This window comes from Belonocnema kinseyi, chromosome 3, assembly GCF_010883055.1.
Source record: "Belonocnema kinseyi isolate 2016_QV_RU_SX_M_011 chromosome 3, B_treatae_v1, whole genome shotgun sequence".
Taxonomy (NCBI): Eukaryota; Metazoa; Arthropoda; class Insecta; order Hymenoptera; family Cynipidae; genus Belonocnema; species Belonocnema kinseyi.
The window spans coordinates 152,892,829-152,908,076 of record NC_046659.1 but is presented as its reverse complement, the minus strand read 5'-3'; the positions used below and the strand labels follow the sequence as shown (position 1 = coordinate 152,908,076).

The 15,248-nt window shown below is 23.4% G+C and overlaps 2 protein-coding genes across 2 annotated transcripts in view; both read left to right on the top strand.

Moving 5' to 3' along the window:
• The window catches only part of LOC117170072 (venom carboxylesterase-6-like), a 13,644-nt gene extending 9,742 nt beyond the window's left edge, over positions 1-3,902 (top strand). The window contains exons 6-8 of the mRNA XM_033356594.1: positions 811-1,001; positions 1,141-1,427; positions 3,432-3,902. Of these exons, the coding sequence (XP_033212485.1) occupies positions 811-1,001; positions 1,141-1,427; positions 3,432-3,642 (689 nt within the window). The 3' untranslated portion in view covers positions 3,643-3,902. The remainder of the gene's footprint in view (positions 1-810; positions 1,002-1,140; positions 1,428-3,431) is intronic.
• A 2,894-nt stretch (positions 3,903-6,796) lies between these two features.
• On the top strand, positions 6,797-13,844 carry LOC117170071. Its single transcript, XM_033356593.1, has 4 exons — positions 6,797-7,022; positions 7,105-7,317; positions 10,408-10,877; positions 13,727-13,844. The coding sequence occupies exons 1-4, from the start codon at positions 6,882-6,884 to the stop codon at positions 13,842-13,844; spliced, it is 942 nt and encodes a 313-aa protein (XP_033212484.1). The 5' UTR covers positions 6,797-6,881.
• The last annotated feature ends 1,404 nt before the right edge of the window (positions 13,845-15,248 follow it).

Genomic DNA, 15,248 nt, shown 5'->3' with positions numbered 1-15,248 from the left:
AGAGGGAGCTCTTCTTAATATTTTGACACCAAAATCATGTCGATACACCTTACCGACTGCGAGTAAAGCCACCCACGCTTTAACTTGACAGACTGTATCTGAATAGTAAATCAAGTCAGTTCCGATAAAAAAAAAGTTGGAGAACTTTCAGAAAGCAAAATATATTTTCGTAATAATTAATTCATTTATTCATAATAATGAATCATCATTAGGGCGGTTCAAAGAAGCATTACATTTTTTTTTAATTTTCATGTATCCAAATTCATTCGAGTCCCTAACAAAATAAGCGCTTTAAAAAAATTATAGATACCGCAATCGCCACGAAGCTTAACACATGGTTCCCATAAGAAAAAAAGACGTTTTTTTAATTTTTAATCAGAATCGTCAATATTAGGTGAATCGAGTTAACTCAGCGTTTATCTTCATAATTAGCTAGAGAATTTAAATAAATAATAAATAAATAAACCTCTATAAAGTACATATTTCGTGAAAAAAAAAAAAAAAACATCAGAATTATTATTATTATTATTTATTTATTTATTTAGACAGAATCAATATTTTTGTGTACTTTAATTTGAGATTAGGAGTGGCATAAAATAAATCGTTACTTTCTAGTTTTTCTACACTTTGCATTTATTCCTTCAAAATGTTTGTATTATTTATTCTAAGGCTGCTTGTCCTATAATGTTTTTCTATATCATGATTTTCTAAAATGAACGTCCTATAATCAATGGAATTTCTCAGTCTAAAATTCAACTTATCATAATTTTATTTTGTTGTAAAAAATTATATCTGGACGTAATTTTACAGCAATCTATGGACTATTCGATGGCAAATTATTGAAAAAACTGAATGAAGACTTCGAAACTATTGCTCCCATAAGTTTACTTTATGAGGATTTCTGCCCTGAAAATTCTATTAAAAATGTTACACAGCAAATTCGAGAATTTTATCTAGCTGATCGACCTATTGATGAATCTACGAGATTTGATCTAATCAACGTAAGTTGTTGTTAATCATATTCATATAACAATAATAAAAAATCTATTTTTTAAAATGAAATAATGATCTTATTAATTTCAATGCAATTTTATTCATTAGTAATTAAAAATGAGTTAATACAAAAGAAACATATTTCAGATGTTCACTGATCCCTGGATATCTATGCCGGCAGACAATTCTTTAAAATATCATTTAGAATTTTCATCTTCACCAGTTTACTATTGTCTTTTTGCATATAAGGGAAGTTCATCCTTGAGCAAAATATTCGGAGACGAAAAAAGAGATTATGGAGTATGCCATGTAGATGAAATCCAATATTTATTCCCAATTGGTGAAAAATTGTTTAAAAACACACCCATGAGTAATGAAGATCAAAAGATGATTGATCTGATGACCAGCCTTTGGTTTAATTTTGCAAATTCAGGGTAAATAATTTTTTTACAAATTAAACTAAAAAGTAAGATTCAAATTATAAATTAATTTATTATTTTACAATACTAAAATGAATTAATAAAAATTTTATTCCGATTACAAGGTTGCTACAAAATCCCAGTTTCGAAATTCCTTTTTTCTAAATGTATGAATCATCAACCAACAAAAAATTAATTTTTAACCAAATAGTTAAATTTTCTGTCCAAAAATAAATTTTCATGCCAAAAAGACCACATATCAAAAAGATACATGAATTTTCCATTAAAAAAGATACATTTTCGTCCAAAGAAATAAATTTTTAAAGAAAAAAAGAACAGTTCAATTTTCAATCAAAAATTAATTACCAAAAACATCAAATATATTTTTAACAAAACCCAAAAGATTAAATTTCTACTAAAAAAAAATGTCAACCAAATACATAAATTATCAACTAAAAATGATCAATTTTCAACAAAAAAATCAAATACTTCAATTTTCAGTTAGAAAAAATAATTTTCAACCAATCAAAAACGATTTTCAAAAAATAGTTAAGTTTGCAACAGAAGAAATAAATTTTTAACTAAAATGATGAGTCTTTAACAAAAAAGAAAAAATTTCAACAAAATACATGATTTTTTAAACTAAAAAATATAATTTCTTAACAAAAAAAAAGTTAATTTTTAAACCAAATCAATTTTCAACCCAACAGCCGATTTAGTTAAAGATGTCAATTTTTAACTTAATTTTTGAATTTACAACAGCAAATTGATTTTTTAACCGAATATCTGAATTTTAAACACCAAACATTAATTTTCTACCAGAAAAGTTATATTTTCAATAAAATACATGGATTGTCAACTAAAAAATATCAGTTTTGAACTTAAATTAGAATAGTTAAATTTTCAGTTAGAGAAATAAATTCTCAACCAAAAATAAAAAAATATATTTGCTTAAAAAAGTACTATTTTTAACCAATGAAATCAATTTTTAATCAATTTTCAGTCACGCAATTAATTTTTAGTGAAATAGTTAAATTTTTAACCAAACAGATGAATTTACAAAAGATTGCATACATATGGAAAAAGTTTACAAAAAAAAGGACTAGTTAAATTTAGCCAAAAAAAAATATTTTCTAAGGAAACAAACTAATTACCATCGAAATTCATTTTCAACTAAAGAAATAAATTTTTAACCAATAATATCAATTTTCACCCAAAGAAATATTCATTTTTAACAATATAGATAGATTTTCAACAAAATATTTGAATCTTTGAAGGAATCCGCAAACTAATAGTTACATTTTAAGCAAACAAAAAAAGAATTTGCAACCAAAAAGATAAACTTGTCATCAAGAATGTTTATTTTATAACACAAAAGTCGAATTTTCAACAATATCCATAAATTTCAAACAAATAGTTGAATTTTGAACTGCAAAAGATAAATTTTCAACCAAACATGTAATAGTTACATTTTCAGTTAAAAAAAGTTAATTAAAAAAAAAATATTTTTAAAAAACAATACAATTTTGAAAAGATTTTTTTTCACTAAAGTGATGAATCATTGACAAAAAATGCATTTGTAACAAATTAGTTCCACCTTAACTAAGTTGTTTAATTTTTAACTAAAAAAGACGAATAATCAATAAAAAATGAAATAGTTGATATTTAAAATAAAAAAATATCAGAATATTATACAAAAAACAGACGAATTAGAGGAAAATTTTTAACAAAATAGTCGAATCATCAACAAAAACAGATTAATTTTCAATCAAACAGTTGTTATTTTAAAACAAAAAAATAAAATTTCTACCAAGATGATGCATTTTTAACCCAAAAGGTCAAAAAGTTACTTTTTAACCAAATTGTTAAATATTCTCAACAAAATAAAATTAAGGTCAACTTCAGTTTATCGAAAATTCCTGGATACTATTAAGGTAGCAACCCTGGATTACTATTATTTAAAAAATGTAAATAAAATAATCAATTATTATCTGATTTATTTATTTTCCCCTTTTTTAGAAATCCAACTCCAGAAATTTCTCCCCAAATTCCAGTAAAGTGGAAACCAGTCAAGACAGATTCTTTTGAATATCTTCACATAAAAAATTCGAATGAAGTTTTCATGGATGAAAACTTGTGGCCCAAAAGAATACAATTTTGGAAAAATTTACCTTGTCGGAAAAAGCTTTCCATTCCAGATAAAACTCAACTACTAAAGAACGAGTTTTAATTTAAAAATTAATTAATTCGAATTCACTTTTTATAATCAAAAAATGATTAATTTATTTTTTCTTCTTGTCTTCCTTTTTCGGATTTTTATTTTTGAGCAGGGTTTAATACTATTGGCAATTGAAATTTAATCCCCCAGAAACTGGAAGCCTGATTTCCTATCTGATGCACCAGAGAAAAAAAGGCACTAAAACAAACCAAATTTTGATAATTCCCTTGACATATCAATAAAAATTCCGAAAAATTAAATTCCCGAAAAAGAAAATATTCGAAATAGAAAATTCCCGAATTTGAAAAAATTAAAAAAATAGTTTTTTAGTCAACAGTATTTACTCAGTAAAAATAAAATAATCAAATATTATTATCAAATAAATTTTGTTTGAAAATGTGCATAGTATTTTTTAAAGGTATAAAAAACTTTCTCAAAAATCGAATTTCTAATTAAAACAAAAAAAAATGAAAAAGATATTTCGAGATAAATCAGTGCTGAATTGAATCCTGAGAAGTTTGTTTCGAAAATATTATCAAGTTCGGATAAAATTCAGGTAGAATTTTTTTGGCTTAAAGCGTACCTCTTTTTAATTTGGACAGTTATAAAAAATTGAATTTTCTACTTAAAAAATTTTTCATCCATAAAATTTGTTTTTCAGTTATTGTTATTTTGAATTTAAACATTAATTTTTTACAAACTTTAAAGACTAAAAATTTTTATCTTTCATAAGAATATTTGAATATTTTATTTTTAATACATAAATAATATTTATTAAAAAATAATTTGTTTAATTCTTAATATTCGAGAATTTTCTAATTCGGATAATTCGGCAATGTTCTATCGGGTATTTTATTATTCCGAAATTGTCCAATCCGGGATTTTTATATTTCGGCTTTTGTGATTACGGGAATTTTCTATTGCAAATATTTTCTTTTCGGGAACTTTAAGTGTCAGGAATTTTATTTTTCGAATTCTCAACGAAAAATTTAATAGTAGATATTGCAACTAAAAATATTGTAATTTTGAATAAAAAAGAGCTGAATTAATAACAAAGACGAATTTTCAATAAAATAATTGAATCCTTAAAAGAACAGATTACTTTTCCAAAAGGTTGGGTTTTTAACCAAAAAAAAGATGAAATTACTACAAAAAAGAAGGATTTTTTTAACACCTTTTAAACAGACTCGACTTATTGCTCAAATTTCTTAAAATATTTCAAAATTAAAATAATTGTTTTAAAATATACCAAATTTTCTTTGAAAAATTAGTTAAATATTTTGCAACTTTTTGAATTTTTTTGTATTTTCTTTAAAAACTAATTTTTATTAACAAAATATTATTACAAACTTTACTTTCTTGAAACTTTGAAAAATTATTTAATAAGCTTTGAAATTTGTTTCGAAAAACTTTTAGTTGGAAGTCTTCCTCATATCTTTTGAAATAATTTCAATTTTTCCCACATTTTTTTTTAAATTCTGCAAAATTAAAAAGATTGCCTTAAAATCTTCCATATTCTTTTTTTGAGATTTTTGAAATTTTTAAAAATCTGTTTAAGTATGCTTTTAAAATTAATTTTTCAAAACACAAGATCATTTGAAATTTTTACTTGAACAGAGGAACACTTCCATTCTTTTAAACAATTCGAATTTTTCGAAATTTTTCGAAAAATCTTTCAAAATTAAAAACAGTACCTAAAATCTTCCAGATTTCTTTTTGACATTTTCGGAAATGTGTTAAAATTTTATCACAAAAGTAATTTTTCAAAATAAACGATTCTTTGAAAATTTCCCAAGAATCTTAAAAAAATTATGCTCTCTTGAAACCTTTCAAAATTTTTAAAAAGCTTTTTTTCGAAATTCTTAAAAATCTGCATTTTGTTGTAAATTTACTCGAATGTGAAAAAATTTAAAGATTTAAATTATCTTAATTTTTTTTTAACTTTTATAACTTTAATATCTTTTGAATTAATTCCAAGTCTTTACATTTTGGAAATTTTTTGAATTGCTTTGAAATCTATTTAAATATTTTCTTAAAATTAATTTGTCAAAATAGAAGGTCATTTGAAAATTCTCCTAGCAGTCTCAAAAAAAAAATTCTTATCTTAAAACCGTTCAAATTCCTCATAAGGCTTCCAAACTTTACTTTAAAATCTTCAACTTCTTTTCAAACAATTCTAATTTTTTCTGACATTTTTAAAAAAATTTTTAAATACCTTGAAATCGTTCAAATTTCTTTTTTCCACATTTAGAAACTTCTTTTGATTTTCTTAAAAAAGTAATTTTTTAAAATAAAAATTAATTTCAAAGGCTTTTGGAAAGGAAGAACTTTGTTTATTATTTCGAAACGTTTGAACATTTTTTACTGAAATTTTTCTAAAATTTTTCATTCTCGCAAAATTAAAACATTTTGCTTTAAAATATTCTGCATACTTTTTCGAAATTTTATGAATTCATCCGATATGTTTTGAAATATTTTTCAATTTTCTTTTTAAATTCCTTTTTCAAAGTAAGAAATAATTTTAAATTTTCCCAGAAATTAAAAAAAAAATGTATTCTCTTTAAATACAATGGAAATCATTTCAAATTTCCAATTATTTTTGAATCCTATTTAAAAACGCTTCAAAATTTTATTTAAAAATCTTAAAAATTTGTCTCAAATTTTGCAAAAAATATTTCAAATGAAAAAATGCTTTCAAATTTTCTAAATTTCTTTTCTACATTTTACGAAATATTTTCATTTACTTTAAAAAGTAATTTAAAAAATTTTTATTTAAAATTTTCCCATGAATCTTAAGGACTTTTTTTCTTCTAAAACGTTTCAAAAAGCTTCAGAAAGCTTCTTTTCAAAATCTTTAACAATCTACAATGTGTTTTGAACTTACACGAAAAAAGTAAGATTTAAATTATTTTAGAATTTTTTCAAAACGTCTATAACTTCTTAATATCTTTTGAAATAATTCAAAGTTTTCCCAAAAATTCTTTTAAAATCCTGTAAAATATAAAAAATTATCTTATCTCTTAAGAAAAACGTTAATTATTTTAAAATATCCCAGTAATCATAATGCCCTGACCACAACTTTTCAGGATAAGTATGATTTATTATGTAAAAAATTTCGTTTCAATCCAATTTGTTTAAATCGATAGCTATCTGTTTTAACTACCAAAAATAACCTGCAACCTGTCTTGGATTTAATCAAAATTTCAGTAATTTTGAATTTCATCAATAAAGTATTATTTTAAATTAAAAAAATGGACAATAAAACAAGAAGAGAGAGTACTTTTGCACATAAAAAACAAATGGAAGCACCTTTGACTTGGGAAGCACCACCTTATTGTGAGATTATAGATTTAAAGGAAAATTATTATGAGGAAGTGCTTCGATTAATAAAAGTTTGGTATAAGCTTATAAAAATAAAAAATTTTAACTCAAAATGTCAAATTTTTCATATTTATCCAATTAAAAATTGGTTAGCACCACTACTTGAAAGAAGATCCGATGTGTAGATCTGTAAATTTACTAAAAGATCACGAGTCGAAACAACAATACCTGGATTTAATAAAAATTTGGATGAAAGACAGTACTAGTTTGATAGCAATCAGTAAATCATCTGGAAGAGTTATAGGCACTATCATTGCTAGAATCAATAGTTTATTAGATAAAACCAATACATACAGTAGAGTACAAGTAGGTGGAAAAATATTTATTAAATTACACTAGAACCCCGATTTAGTAAAAGTGCCAGGAGTTGCCTGCAAATATACTTGTTACTAAATTGGGAGAATCGAAATGTAGTCAGGACAGCCTAAAACGTTTCCAATTGGAATGCATAATATTGCGCAACATACTCGACTCAGTACTCGCGCACTGCGCGGCCCTTCCAAGGCGAGAGTCGCAATCGTCTCTCGCCTGTGCCTTAGAAATTGCGTTGGCCAGTAATTCTAGGAATTACAAAACCGGAGGTCTGGTGTAAAATATAGAAATAAGAAGGACGACAGTGGTTAAGTAGTTCCATTTTAAGTAAAAAAAAGGGGATTTTTTCGAGAAAAAATTAATTTATAATTTATTATTAAATTTTTTAACACAATATCAGGGTATCTCGTGAATATTGAACAAAAGTAATTTCTGATGTTCAATTTTTGTCAGTTAGGGGTCATCCATAAACTGCGCTATAGATACGTTACTACATTAAAGATTTTTAAAAAAATTGAATTTTCAACAAAGTAATTCAATTTTTACCTCTTAAGAAAAGATTTAATATTTTTTATTTAAATGAGAAGATTTAAATTTTAAATAAAAAAAGAATATGAATTTTCTATCAAGAAATAACGAGTTTCTACCATAAAGGAAAAACTGTGCATCAAACCCATTAACTTTTCGGACGAAAAAGTTTTCAAGGGAGATTAATCTTTAACTAAAAAAGATCAGTTATCAACCAATGCTGAAATAGATACATTTTCAGTTTTAAAAATTAATTTTAAACAGACGAATTTTCAACAAAATATAGTAAATGTTCATAAAACTGTTCCAATTTGCATTCGAAAATATGATTTTTTAACAAAAAATTTAGTTTTCCATCAAGCTGTTAATTTTTTAAAGAAATACATTAATTTTTCATCGAATAGTTAAATTTTCAATCAAATAGTTGAATTTTAAACTAAAAAAGATATGATTTTTAATTGAAAAAAAAAATTTCTACAAAATAATTGAATTTTCCGTCCTACACTATGAATTTTCCGCAAAAAAGTTCATTTTATACCAAGTAGTTAATTTTTCACATTTTATTATTTTGTTAAAAAATTGACAATTTTGGTATAAATCCTCATTTTTGCTTGGAATTAAACAGTTTAGTTGAAAAAGAAACTTTTTTTTTAATCTGACTTTTTTGTTAAAAATATATTTTTACTAACAATTTAATTATTATATTTTAAGTTTAAAATTGATCAGTTTTATCTGAAATTTCAACTATTTGGTTGCAAATTCGTATTTTTTGTAGAAAAGTAATCTCATTAATTGAAACTTCATTTTTTGTTTACAAATCCATTTTCCCGGTTTAAAATTTTACTATTTTTTAAAAATGTTTCCTTTTTTTAATATTTATTTTTCTAATTGAAAATCTAACTATCCTATTTTTGATTGAAAATTAACCCTTCGATTGAAGATTTAACTAATCTTTTAAACATTTATTTTTTGATTGACGATTCATCATTTAAGTTGAAAATTCGTCTTTTTCTAGAAAATTAATATTCTTGGTTGAAAATTTATTTTTCAAAGTAAAAAGTCACTCTTTTAGGTTGAAAATTTAAGAAAAATGTTGTAAAAAATGTATCTTTTCAGAATTCAATACTTTAGTTGGAATTTTTTTCTTTTCTTAACAGAAAAATTTTTTTTTATTAAAAAATCAATAATTATGTTGAAAATGAATTCCTTTTGGTTGAAGTTCAACTGTTTTAAAGAATATTCCTATTTTTTTCCTTAGAAATTCAACAGTATGACTGAAAATAAAACTATTTTGTTTAAATACGTCTTTTTGTTTTGAAGATATATTTCTTTGCTTGGAAAATTTAACTAATTTTTTAAACTTCATTTTTTCGCTTGAAAATTAACTATTAGAATTGAAAATTGAAATGTTTTAGACGGATTAAACTATTTTTTATTTGAAGTTTCTTAATTGGTTAAAATGTTATCTATTATATTTTGCGATGAGAATGAATATTTCATGGTTGCAAATATTATTATTTTGTTATAAAATGAAAAATTTGGATGAAAGATCATCCTTTTTGGTTGAAATTCCACTGTTTTGTACAAAATTCCTTTTTTTCTTGCAAATTCAACAATTTAGTTGAAAATACGTCTTTGGGTTGAATATTTATCTCTTTGCTTAAAAATGTAACTATTCTTTTTAAATGCTTTTTTTGTTGTTGAATTAATTTGTTAAAACTGAAAGTTTAACTTTTCTTGATGAATTAAACTATTTTTTTTAATTAAAAAATTTTTTAATTTAAATATCAACTATTATATTTTTCGTTGAGAATTCATGTTGATTGAAAATTTAACTGCTTGGTTAAAACTTTAACTATTTTGTTAAACAAATTTTTTCGTTTGAAGATTCATAATTTTATTTAAAAATTCGGTGGTTTTATATGAATTCAATTGTTTTCAATTTAAATAAAAATAGTTTTGGATTGAAATATCAAATAGTATGGTCTTCGTTGAGAATTAATTATTTTAGTTAAAAATGTGTCTTTTTTTGTGGGAAATTGATGTATTTGGTTGAAATTTCAACTGTTCTGTAGAAAGTTTTTTTTTGTGGCAAATTTATATTTTCGGGTTAAGAAATTATACTTTTTGTAACAAATTCTTCGCTTTGAAAATATTAAATGTCTTTGTTGTTAAAAATACAACGGATTGAAAATTAATTTTTCTTGTAGGGGATTCAACTATTTTGTTGAAGATTTACTTTTCTTTCAAACAATTCAACTGTTTTTTATTTAAAATGAAAATATTTCACATTTTTCGTTGACACTTCATTTTTTTTTTTTATTAAAACTCATCTACTTTGTTGAAGATATACATTTTTGTTGAATTGTTGATTTGACACATCTAAAATTCTCAAAAATCTTTTTAAATTTTCTTAAGATTCTTATGAAAATTATGGCTATAAGCTTAGAAACAAGTAAACAAATAAACCTAAAAAATAAATATTCATTTCAAATTTTAATTACCTATTCAAAATTATTTCCCAGAAATAAAAATAAAAATATTTTTTGAAAATAGATATTCCAAGGAAAAGCTTTGGAATTAATTATGAGTTTAAAAAGTGCCCTAGTTCTCCAAGCTGATGCCTACAGTCTATTTGAGGTCGATAAATATCTCCGAATTTATATTCTCTGTGTGCATCCTTCCTACGAAAATAATGATTTAGGTGCAGAATTGTTATTTTCTTCTTATCAAGTAGCAATGAGTCTGCAACTGGTAGCAATCGCAGGAATTTTCACTTCTGCCAAAAATCAAAAAACAGCTTCAAGGGTTGGATTTAAAAAAGTGACAGAAATTAAATACAGTACTTGGATAGTCAATGAGGAAATTGTTTTTAACAATTCAGGAATCGGCAATTATTCTGCTGCTTTTATGGGAAAAATAACACCTGATGAAAATTGTCAAGAAGAAATTTTAGAAAGTAGACGAAGATTTTGGGAGCAGGAAGAAGAAAATAAAAAAAAACATAAAACGAAAAATCGAAATAAAGAGTGTTAAATAAAATAATAATATTACTGTTTCCAATTTTTATGCAGCTTATATAATTATTTAAGAAATAAATTTTTTATCATAGAAATAGAATTTTTTTTTAACAACTATGTTCGAAAATATTGCTTAAATTAGAATAATTTTTTAATATTAATTTAGAAAGCTTTGATCAATTATATTTCAAGATATTCCTAAATTTATTATTACCATTAAATAATGAAATAAATAACACTGAATACTTAATTAATCGTTCCTTGAATTCGTTTCTAAAGTTTTACAAATTTTTCACGAAAATAGGAAAATATATTCTAGTATACTAAAAAAAAAATTTTTCAACGAAAAAAAAATTAAATTTTTAGATAAAAATTAATTTTTCCATCATAAAGGATGAGTTTTCAGCAAAAAAGTTCCGTTTTCAACCAAAACATATATATTTTAAACAAAAGAGTTTAACTTTCCACCAATTATTTGAATTTTTAAACAAAAAGATAAATTTTCAACTAAAATGATTAATCTTTAACTGGAATAGTTGAAATGTCAACCAAAAAGATTAATTTTCTTCCAATAAAATTAATATTCTATTAAAAAAGAGAAATTTTCAACGACAGTTCAATTTTTAGCTAATAAGTATAAAGTTTCAACAAAATATTTAAATTTTAAAACATATGGATTTTTAGGTAAAATTATAAATCTTTAACTGGAATAGTTGAATTTTTAACGAAAAAAAATATCGTTTTCAATATTGTTAAACTGAAAATTTAAGTGTTACATTTTCAGTTTAAAAACATTAAGTTTTAGCCAAAGAGATGCATTTTCAACTAAATTAATGGAATATTCCACTTGATTATTTAAATGATGAATTAACAAAATTATGTTTGAAAAGAAATCATAACAAAATAGTTAGTGTTCAATCAAAAAGATGAATTTTTAATCAATAAGATTAATATTCTATTAAAAAATATGACTTTTGTACAAAGTACATGAATGATGGAATATTCAACCAGATTATTTAAATTCTCAGTTAAAAAAATTAAATTTTAACAAAATTGTTAATTTTCAGTAAAATGGTTGGATTTTGAAACAAAAAATATGAATTTTCTAACAAAAAGGTCGATTAAAAAAAAAACATGAGTTTTTAACTAAAAATATAGATTTCCATCTAAAAAAAGGAAGTTACATTTTTCGCGACAAAAATCAATTTTTAAACAAACAAAAATTCAATTAAAATTGTGAATCTGGAACCAAAAAAATTACTCTTTAACAAAAGAGTTGCTGAAAGTGGAGGTAAAAAAATCGTGGGGTCCATAACACCCAGTGTGCATTTGGCGAGTGAAAAATTAATATTGGAGCAAATCCTTTTTTTTTTTGAAATTTTATTGATTTTTGTTTACTTTCGAACGTAAGTAAATCATATGAAGTGAAATATTTTTTTTTTTATTTCATACTTTTTTTCTGTGTAGATAGCTTATAACTTACGGCAGCACGTCATGCGAGAGCAGACTCTGGATGTGTTGAATCAAATATAATTGTTAAAATACAGCTATATATGTCTCTTTTTTATTTCTTGTATTTTTATGGTATTACATGTCAAAGTTCCTTAATTTTTATAAAAATAAATAGATTTAAAAGCAAAAAATCTGATTCATCATCTTATTATAATATTGACTTTTCAACTGTGCAAATAAATCTTATTTTTGAAAGCACCCATGTTGCAATATTTTTTTTACGAAAGTAAACTATTTCAAGAGTATAGTCATAAATTTTCAGGTTAAAATAATTAAAATTGCGTGAGTTACGAATTTTTAAGTAAAAAAAACCCCATTTTTCACTTATTGTTTTCTATAATTTTTTTTAACAAACTTACAATAAATAAATGGCTATAAAATCAACTCTACCGCATAAAAGATACCTTAAACTATATCGGATAATTTTATTGTGACGAAATATTCAATAGGGGTTAAACAACACACGATTAAATACGCTGGGGTATTAAAGACCCAAGATGCACTTCACCGTGATTTTTACCATGCGCATGCACTTTGAGGGTTAAATTGATTAATATTTTATCAATAATATGATTTTGGAACAAAATACATAAATTTCCAACCAAATAGTTGAATTTTTAGCCAAAACTTGATTAGATAAATTTGTAGTTCAAAAATTAATTTATAACCAAAGAAACGAATTTTTTAAAAAATATTTACATTTTCAAAGAAAATCACCAATTCTCAAACAAAATAATAAATCTCAAACTGTAAAAGTTGAATTTTAAACCAGACAGATGAATTTTTAACTAAAATTATAAATGCTTAACTGGCATAGTTGAGGTTTTAAGCAAAAAGATCAATTTTTAGCCCATATAAGTTTACGAAATAGTTTTAAAATGTTTGATAATAATTCTGAAATAAATCATATTTAATTTCATAGTTGCTGAAGTTTCTAATAACCTTTTTTCAAAATAATAATCAGAATTTCTAAAAATAAAATCTGAAAAAGTCAAAAAAGTTTCCTTACAAAGAAAAGAATTCTTTTTTTTTGTGACGAAACTAAAAAAGAGGAAAAAAATGAGAAAACAACCAACCAAATCCACTTCCTTCTCTTTTTTATTTATTTTCTTCGTCTTCTTTATTTTTACTATTATCAAACCGCAATAAAAAAAACACTTGTAAAAAACAACCACCAACGTTTCGGAACTCGTACAGCACACTTATTATTTTTTGTTTGAAAATTTAAAAAAGAATTAAATGATCTAACAAACACAAAGATTAAGGCGTAAATAAATAATCGATTAATTTTAACTCAGTAGCTAATTTTATAAATTAATTTTTCTTTCTGATGTTTACGGCAGCTGTGGAAATTTTCTCTACGTCACAACATTTCACAGGAAGACTGATTTTTTCAGCTCTGATTATGTGTTATCTGGCATGACGCCACCAAAGCATTTCCGCTGCGATGCGATACAATAAATCTCTTTTTCATTTGAAAAAAATGGTGCACGTTGCATCGCATCCAGTATCTAGAACATTTTTTTAAATTCAAAAAAAAGTTTGCTATTGTATTTTTAATAAATAAATAATATTTTTGACAAAAATTTAATTTTTCAAATTCGGGAATTTTCTAATTTGGATATTTTATAATTCAGCAATTTTCTATCGGGAATTTTATTATTCGAGACTTTTTAAATTTAATAATATGATCAACTTTTTATTTTTTTATAATTTTCAATTAAAACAGTCAAATTAAACCAAAAAGGTGAACTTTAAAAAAATTAGTTGAATCCTCATCCAAAACAGACAAATTTTCGATAAAAAATAGAATAGTGTACTTGCCAGAAAAAAATTGATTTTCAACGAAAACGATACATTTTAAATCAAAAACATTAAATTGCTATAAAAAAAGATACATTTTACACGAATTTTAACCAAACAGTTACATTTGCAACCCAAAAACTAATTTAAAAAAAAATTTAAGCAAAATACAAGAATTTTCAACCGAAAAAAAATACTTACATTTTAAACCGAAAAGATGATATTAAAAAAAAAAAGAGTTTAACTTCTAACAAAGTAGTTTTAATTTAAACAAAAAAAGATAAAATTTCAAAGAATATTAATTTTCTACCAAAAAATACGATTTTTCAACAAAATGTATCAATTTTTAACAAAATAGTTGAATTTAAAAAGATAAATTTCCAACAAAAAATAGAATAGCTTAATTTGCAATTGAAAATTAATTTTTAATCAGAAAAAATGATTTTAAAATAAAAAGATCAATTTTCTAGAAAGTAAAAATTAATTTTTAACAAACTATCTGAATTTTCAAACAATAAGATTCAATTTATATCATAAAGGATCAATTTTCCACAAAATTTCTTATAAAAAGGACGAATTTTTAACAAAATATATGAATTTTAAACAAAAAATGAAAAATTTAAGTTTTCCGTCACAAACATTAATTTTACAACAAAAATAATAATAATGATTTTCCACAAAATGGATAAATTTTGAATTTAAAAGTTGAGTTTATCCAAAAAGGCGAATTCTCAACCAAATAGATCAATTATTAACGAAGCAGTTGATTTTTTAAATAAAAAGATCAAGTTTCTACAATATAAAAAATTAATTTTTAACAAGCTATCTGAATTTTCAACAAAATCTTCAAATTTTTAAAGGAATATTCAACATAATATTCAACCAAATAGTTCAATTTTCAATTGAAGAAACTTAATTTTCAACCAAACAGATGAATTTTCAAACAATAAGATTCAATTCAGATCTATAAGGATAAATTTTCCATAAAAAAGACGAATTTTTAACAAAATATATCAATTTTAAATAAAAAATGAAATAATTAAGTGTTCTGTTACAAGCATT

What these genes read in the sequence shown, in the direction of transcription:
- LOC117170071 (XM_033356593.1), top strand. Translation starts at nt 6,882, where the DNA reads ATGGACAATAAAACAAGAAGAGAGAGTACTTTTGCACATAAAAAACAA. An exon ending in ATACATACAGTAGAGTACAA is followed by an intron (nt 7,318 to 10,407) that starts GTAGGTGGAAAA and finishes TTTTGAAAATAG; the next exon opens with ATATTCCAAGGAAAAGCTTT. An exon ending in AAAACGAAAAATCGAAATAA is followed by an intron (nt 10,878 to 13,726) that starts AGAGTGTTAAAT and finishes TGTTTACGGCAG; the next exon opens with CTGTGGAAATTTTCTCTACG.